This window comes from Myxocyprinus asiaticus, chromosome 2 (genome assembly GCF_019703515.2).
Source record: "Myxocyprinus asiaticus isolate MX2 ecotype Aquarium Trade chromosome 2, UBuf_Myxa_2, whole genome shotgun sequence".
Taxonomy (NCBI): domain Eukaryota; kingdom Metazoa; phylum Chordata; class Actinopteri; order Cypriniformes; family Catostomidae; genus Myxocyprinus; species Myxocyprinus asiaticus.
The window spans coordinates 13,817,292-13,825,547 of record NC_059345.1 but is presented as its reverse complement, the minus strand read 5'-3'; the positions used below and the strand labels follow the sequence as shown (position 1 = coordinate 13,825,547).

Below are 8,256 nucleotides of genomic sequence, written 5' to 3'. Positions count from 1 at the left end.
ACAACACATCAAACCTTGAGGCGGATGGGCAAAAACAGCAGAAGACCACATGGGCACATTATTAGGACCATAGTGTTCCTGAGAGAAAAAAAAATATTATATATATAGTACACATTATATACTTGCATCCTAATTTAAGCATATTTGCTAGGTTAAGTAAAATATGCTTAAAAATTAGACCACGAACACACTATTTAGGCTGGCCAAATTGTTTAATTCTCTCCTTGAGGGCTATAAAGGTGCCTCATTTTAATGGATCAGTTAATGCTGTTTGTCCAATTTTTCTTTTTCTTTGATTTTTAATGGGAATGACAATGAAGCTGTGAGGAATAGACTTGCATCTCATCAATGGCATGAACGGTATAAAGCTGTAAAAAGCTAATAGATCTCATCTGATTTTCCAGAACTCATGTTGTCTGGAGTGTTTTGTCTACTGAATACTCTTGAAAATTTGTTTTTTTCAATGTTTTGTCCGTGCAACGATCCTAAAACACTTTAAACTGCTGTACAACCCATTGAAAAGATTACATCTGTCCCTCAACACCTTGTTGTCATTCCTGTCAAAAATCAAAGATGGTGCTGCTATGAATAAGGTCTATTACGCTTTTTCACAAATTGCAATTTTTAAACCACAGTCTTTCTCCGATATATTGCCGTTATTTGTTCAACTTTGCTCGTTCAAATCGGGTGTAATTTAGCACTGATTGAGATTATCTTTCTCTCTTAAATCCATGCCAACTAATTTGCATCTGCAGCATGTAGATTAAAGGGGCTGGTTTAAATTATTTTGCACAGTATTGTATCATGCCCACTGCAAAAAGCGAGGGGTCTGGAGTTAGCGTTCTGCTCCAGGTGCAGGCTTCTGTTTTGGCACAGCCGCATGTCCCTCTCTCCCCGGTGCCTTGGCAGCTCGGATAGCAGATCTCCTGACAGCTGCCGCTTCCCAAGGGCTGATGGGCTATTAATACTTTGGCTAATTTTATCAATCCATTCAGATTTGCCTTTTCCTGCTTTGTTTTGGCAGAGCTTTGATTAAGATGCACATGGCCATCGCCGCCATTTTCTGAGCACATTGTGCCCCAGGGAGCATTGCTGTGTGTGCACGGCCTATCGTGTGTCCACAACCCTGCACACTTACAAGCTTAAACATTTAAAAAAAAAAAAAAATGTTTATGGGTAAATGATCAGCTTTGGGTGCTTAGATGTGCAATGAAAGGGACTTGAGTAAAATGTCTGAGATGTAACATTTTTAGGGTCTTTTGATGGCACAAAATGCATGCCGTAATATTGATAAATGGGTTATTCTAAGAAGCTGAAATAGTATTAAATGGCATGACATTCTGTTTCACAAAATCTTTCTAGAGATCAGTGCTTGACTGTTTAAGTCATATGATTTCTCTCTTCTACTCAAGTTGCAGTATTCACTTTGGCCTGACGATGGTGGTACTACATAAGCTGTGACTTCTAAGTCAGGAGGAACATACTGCTTATAATGAGCGTAACATGTTCATGCAGAAAGAAAGACAAAGCTTTGTAGTAAACACTAAGCATTCTGCATTTGTGCCCAATGCAAGATTTTGTCGTTGCTATTGGAGGACTAATTTCAGTGGCAAGGAATTCGGTGACCACTGGTAATATTGGTCTAGATTTCAACTTTTTTTTTATTAATTTTTTTTACTTGTTGTTTTTGTTAAACATTTTATTTTAAAAAACCTCTTCATTTTAATTTGCCTTCAACGCCTATATCTGTGTACTGTTAGAGTGGCATGTTAAAGGGATAGCCTAGTTCATCCAGGAATAATGTCATGCAGGTTGGAACAACATGAGAGTGACTAAATTAAATTTATTTTAGGAGAAATATCCCTTTTAACTTCGCATAAACACATCCGAGCTGGTTTGATCAGTGGTATCTCTTATTTTCTGTAACGACTGTCATATATTTCCATATCTTGAGCCACTATGTTTGTAATGTTCAGCTTCACTTAACTGATCTGTTGTGATTTGCTCCTGGTTATGCATCATTGCAGCTTTCTCATTTCAAATTAGCCCTACTACATTGCCATCTGGAATAATAAAGCGTGTGTGAGTATACATGTGCCCTCGTGGCTGCCGCTGTTGATAGCACAACCATAGGGAACTTACCCAAGCACCATGCACTCCAGCTTTCATTTTCTCACTCGGTTGACACAACTGGCACATCAAGTGTATTGCTACTAACCACCCAATCTCAGCGGTGCTGGTGTTTCAAGCATCAGGGAATTGATCCAGTAGTTAATATTTGTTAAGAGTAGCTAAGGTGAATATTAATGCATATCTGATCCAAAATCAGTCTATTTGGACAGAGGAATAGTACACTCAAATATGAACATTCTGTCATTTACTCACCATTATATCATCTCAAACCTTTATGACTTTCTTTCTTGAAACACAAGGAGAAATTTTGTGTTGAGAAATGTTAGAATGTTAGGCACGGATTTCCTTAGTCACCGTTATATTTTCACAAGTTTAATACCTGAGGTTAGGGGTTTGTTCAAACCCCTACCCAAAATATGAGCTATGGTAAAAGTGATACTTGCCATTGCGTGCCCATGAGCGAAAGCTGCTCTTTTCTGTCATGCCATTCATGTGTTTTGGGTTCTCACCTCATTCTGCTTACATTCTAGGAAATTGATGAAGCCTGCAAGCGGATCAAACGTGAGATTGATGATCTGGGCCCTGAGGTTGGAGATATCAAAATCATCCCACTCTACTCCACGCTGCCGCCACAGCAACAGCAGAGGATCTTTGAGCCACCTCCACCCCGCAAACCCAACGGAGCCATCGGCAGGAAGGTAAACATCACCTCACACATCCCCGACACTACCCTATGGGGCTGGGATATTGCCAACTACCTAGCAAAGTCATACACACAGTCATGCATCACTTTATAATAATTGGATTGTGATTGAAACTGCATGAAATGTCTAACAAATAAAGAGATTTGGAAGTATCAGTTTCAATCTCTCTAGCGTGGTTTACTTCTCTTTTGTGTAAAGGAAATTATACGAATGCTCTAAAAATATTGATACAAGAATCTAAAGTAGTGGTGCTGTTTTGAGGAATATGGATTGCAGTTTATCAATATATAAGTATATCAGCACAAGGTATGCACCAATCCCATATCTGGTTTGTTACTGGCAACAAACTATCCTTTTACTCAGCGGATCAAGTTTTGGTCAGACGTGACCAATATCCAAATATGATGTTGTGTGTTACTTACTGTCAAGCTCCTAAAAGCACTATAAAAGTAGCCCATGAAGCCATTCGAAAGGTTTGTGTGAAGAATAGGTTGTTGTTCACTGAAAATCCTCACCTTCAGTTCGGCTCTCAAATAAAATTTGCTTTCTGATATATTCAAGCTGGCTCTTTGGTGTTTTGGGAAATCTGAATTGGGGTCAGCACAGCTCTGTGACTTAATTCAGCTTTTCATTTTAAGAAGGGATGGGATGAGGGAATGAGTCAAGCAAGATAGGGCTGCACAATTAATCGAAATAAAATCAAAATCGCGATATGACCTTGTGTGATTTACTAAACCACAAAGGGCTGAGATTTAATTAAATAAAAGTTTATCAAAGTTTATGTGCACTGCTCGGTCCTGTCTGTATTGTGTTTACTGCCTGTATTGTGTTAGTACATTATTACAGTGTTTTCAGAGCAGTCCTGTGCTCCAAAATTACATCTCGTGCTCAGAGGAACAGATGTGCTCTGAGTTCGGTTCCGTTTGCTTGCTTCTGCTGTGTGCGTTATATATAAAGTGCTCCAGATTTACTTCAGTTTCACTTTTGCATAATTTCAAATAGTGTTGTCACAGTACCAAAATTTCAGTAGTCTGTTCCGATACTAGTGAAATTTCACGGTTCTCACGACACGTGGCTCAGTGTGATCATTGAAGACTTAAGTCACGTCTGAAATCTCATCACTTTACACTGGCCTTTGAGTCTGACAAATGAAATGTAGGGGACAGTTTTGGAGTGTTTGTATTTTAGATTACTGGTGTTTGTGTATGTGGTCATTTTGAAATGTTATGTTTTAAATGTTATTACTGTGAAGCGCTTTGGTCAACTCTGTTGTTTTAAATGCGATATGAATAAAGCTGAGCTGAGATTAAAGCGCAAATGTAGTGATTTTAATTATATAAATATATATATTTACATTCGCTGTGGTTCACAATGGATAAGTGCTCTGCTGTGTCATCTGATACAACCTGAATCATTCTCAATGTCTGTGTTTCTAGTGGATGAGTGGTAGGATTTATTTAAAGTACGCAGCTTGTCCACAGTAAGATTGCCGCCTTTAGCGGTTTAATAAATCACATTAGGACATGTCATGATTTTAATTTGATTAATTGTCCATTTCAGTGTACATGGAGTAACAGAGTAGGCGTTCAAAATAATCCTGTGAGCATTTTAAAGCGTGTCAGTCATACGGCGCACTGTTATCGGATTGAGTCGGTGCTCAGTACTACTGGTACTGCAGAAACACTGGTATCTTTATGTCTTTTTTATTTTAGTATCGACTTGGTACAGAAGTACCAGTACATTTGACAACACTAATTCCAAATATGTTTGGCTGCTAAAAGTTAATATACACATACAAAAAATACACCCTATGGCACCAGGAATTTGAGGACAGAGGAGGATGTGTTAAAATGAGGAGCACATAACCAGTTGACCCTAACCAGCTGTTGTGAATGTGAACAAACTCTTCATGCAGTTGTCCGCCAAAATAAAAGCTCAGGTTTAGAACTCTTTGGTTTAAGTGAACCACATAGCAATGCCCTGTGCAAGTTAAGATTTTAGTACAGTAATACTACACAATATTGCAGAATATATTGCTGTTGTATAATAATAATAATAATAATAATAATAATCGATATAATACTATAATATTACAATAATATTCAAGTGGACTGGGCTCCAAAAAATGATGATGAATAGTTGACTGAGACCATATTGCAAAATGGACAAAAACAGGTACATAGTGGAGAGATACAATGCGAATACAAAAATAGTGTTGTTGTTTATCTTTTATTCATTGTTTGATTGATTGATTGTTTGTGGCTGAAGTGCCAATAGGTCTGAGTTTGGTTCTTTTTAAGAAGACTCAAGTGTGAACTCTCAAAGAGTAGCAGTATTTTTAAAAGTATTTTTATTGGCAGTAGAACACGGGCAAAACGTTATCAAATTTGGGTAAAAAAGAATCACTTACTAGATTGTGTTTATAATAATAATCACAATATGGCTTTTTGTCCAAATCGAGCATCCCTAACTCAAGGCTTTTGGCAGAGGGAAGAATGAGTAGTGAGGAATGGTAAAAATTAGTTTTGCTTTTTTTACTCCCTTCCATATTTAGCCTGGTATAGCAGTGACTCACAACATATGCTGCTTTTGTCAACATATGAGTCTTTTCTATAATTTTGGAAAGGACTATTACTCATCCTTCTTTCATTTGAAAAATTTGAAGCTGCAGTCTTTTTTTCTTGAATCTTTTTTGGACTTAGAGCTTGCTTTCAGTCCCCCCTGTTTTGCTTTCTGTCTGTCTCTCAACTTGAATATGGTCATTTGCCATTTTTGCCATGTTGGCTGTGAAAGAATGAAATGTACTCTAGATGCTCTGTCAGAGCTTATTCACTGTAAAGTTTCTTTCATCCTTTACTCTTACCAGGGGGTTGTCTGTGTTATAGCAATTATGCAGACACTTTGTTTTTGCGACTCCGATTTCATTGCTCTGTCTCTCAAACAAACCTGAAGATTGCATTGTGGAAACCACCTGGACGCCTGTATGACTGGCCAGAGATCTGACAGAATATCACATCTGATCATTGACTGAGTTTGCAAACATTTAGCTGAACATCTGATGAGGAGTTGATTAATGAGTCATCGCCCTAGCCTTCCCTACAGAAAGCGCTCTGCTTGTCATTATCTCCGCCAAAGATTACTGACATCCTAATGAACTAATGCAACTGTCCACTGATCCAAAAATTTCCACATTCTTGTTCCCTCAAGTTGATGGCTATATCTGTAGCAATAACCAAGTCCTTTGCTGCATGCTCCGTTTGTGTTTTGATGATATTTGAAGCAGATGGATACTGATGCTGTTCAGTTCAAGTATCTTCCTCTTCCTACCACTCCAACCCTTCTACTCCAACCCTTCTCCACTGGGGCATTGTGTCATTTCATCTCTCTCCTGACCACTTCCATGTTTAAAGAGGCTCTGGATTTTTCTGCAGTTTGATTACTAGTAAGCTAGGACATAAGCTACTTCAGAAGTTCAAACATCAGCCGCTGTTTGCTTACAGTGTGCAAAAGAAAATTAAAGTGGACACGGATTCCCAGGGCCTGGTGTGAATATGCTGGAACCCACGTAAAGCTAACACACTTCAACCAAACTGAAAATGCTCAGGTAAAATGGATAGATGAGGGCAACAGTAGGGTGTTGAATAGATACAAACAGTGCCATGCTCCACCCCAGCTCAGTCACAATCTCAGACTAACAAATAACCCCAAATGATGATCTTTTCCCAAGTATTTTCCGCGGGGATCCGTTCAGGACCTGGATATTTTTTGTGCTGTATTTGTCTTTTGGTGACTGCAAAGTACATAAAGATGGGCTCAGATTACCTTGTTAAAATGTCAGCTTTGCAGACCCTCTGGCATACATTAAACACTAGGCACATATGCCCCCTTTGGCAGATGTGAGGGGACAGGGTGTGGATATTGTGTGCAAAGAGATCCACACCTGTGCAATCACATCCTCCTTCAGGACAAATTCAACAGCCGCTTTTGCACTACTGATGCATGGGTTTATTGGACAGCATTTAGCTTCAACATATGACTCTTTCAGCAGTCATCACATGTAGGGAAATTGAGGACAGTTGCAAATTTCCACAGTAAAATACTTGTTGGTCCTGGTTGTAGTGTTTATTGTGATTTGGCAGGAGCTCCCTTGTGCAGACTGCACAAATGGACAGCAAGGCTGTCATGCATGTTAACAACTGTATTAAACAATCCTTGAATGCATTTTTTTGCACTTACCATTGAGTGACACACTTTACTAGTTAATTACTGTTTCCTGGGACTTAAAGTGGTCTTCCTCCATGGGGATTTTTGATATAAGGACTTTGATTAGGGTTGGAGCCAAATTCTTCTGGACGGCGACCCTCCAAGAGAAGAGTTGATGTCAATATAGACTAGCGTTGTGTCTGAATTAGTGTACTGTCAGAGTATGTACTGCCTTTAATAAAGAACATACTTCTCGTTCGTTGCAAAAGTGTCATATTTAGATTTGAAGGCAAGTAGTATGAATACATTCCCGGACATACTTTGTACGATAACATGGGCTTTGTGCTGTTACCCAAATATATGTAGTAACAACAACTGCAAAAAGTAATTTACTCTAGTTTTGTTAAACAAATACAATTTAACCACAAGAGACAACTTTCTTGGTATTAACAGTATAGCACTTACAGTTCTGTGCTGTTATTGGATGGTAAAATGTCCAGTGGATGCACGCTTCAGAATCTCACTGGATGTATTAGGTCATCCGGGTATTTCTTGCATACTGTTTTATGAATACTGAGGATTCAGACATACTACTCGATTAACATACTCCTTTTGGCATACTATATAGTAGGAAAGTATGCATATTTGGATGTGGGGATAATCTTTCTACCTTTTAAAAAGTTTCAGTGCATATCTTTTAAAATGATTTTCTTAACTCTAAGTCATAAAACAAATTTCTTGATTGGAAAGTTAGTCATCTTGACTTTTTATTTTTATTTTTTCACTATAGCACTGTAATGATGCCAACGCAGAAGGGCTGGAGTTCAGCAGTTTCCGCTCTTATTGGAAATAACCCATAGGTGTAATGGAAATTGCAGTATTGCTGATGAAATGTTTGTTTGGTTCAATACAGAAACAGACAGGCAGGAGCCATCTCCGCTTGTTTGCGACTATGTTGGGTCCATAGTCACTTTTAATTCAATGCAGTGGAAGGGAGGGGCTCCCTTTTCCATATGAATATTAAATGTGATCAATTGAGTAATTTTAGTTTTTCAGGTCTACTGCTGTCATAGTGGGAGTAACAGTTTGTAGAGAATCTTGCAGAGCAAGTTAGTTGCACTGTAAACAATTTATAGCTAGCTATCCAAATAATAAAATATCTGGTTTAATGGCACTGACATTTAAAGGTAACTCTATTGCCCCTTGAGTACAGAGG

At 38.4% G+C, this 8,256-nt stretch overlaps 1 protein-coding gene across 1 annotated transcript in view; it reads left to right on the top strand.

The window, feature by feature from the left end:
- LOC127450849 (ATP-dependent RNA helicase DHX15-like) overlaps positions 1 to 8,256 on the top strand; it is a 51,494-nt gene that overhangs the window by 21,285 nt on the left and 21,953 nt on the right. The window contains exon 6 of the mRNA XM_051715262.1: positions 2,664 to 2,831. Coding sequence (XP_051571222.1) covers positions 2,664 to 2,831 — 168 coding nt within the window. The remainder of the gene's footprint in view (positions 1 to 2,663; positions 2,832 to 8,256) is intronic.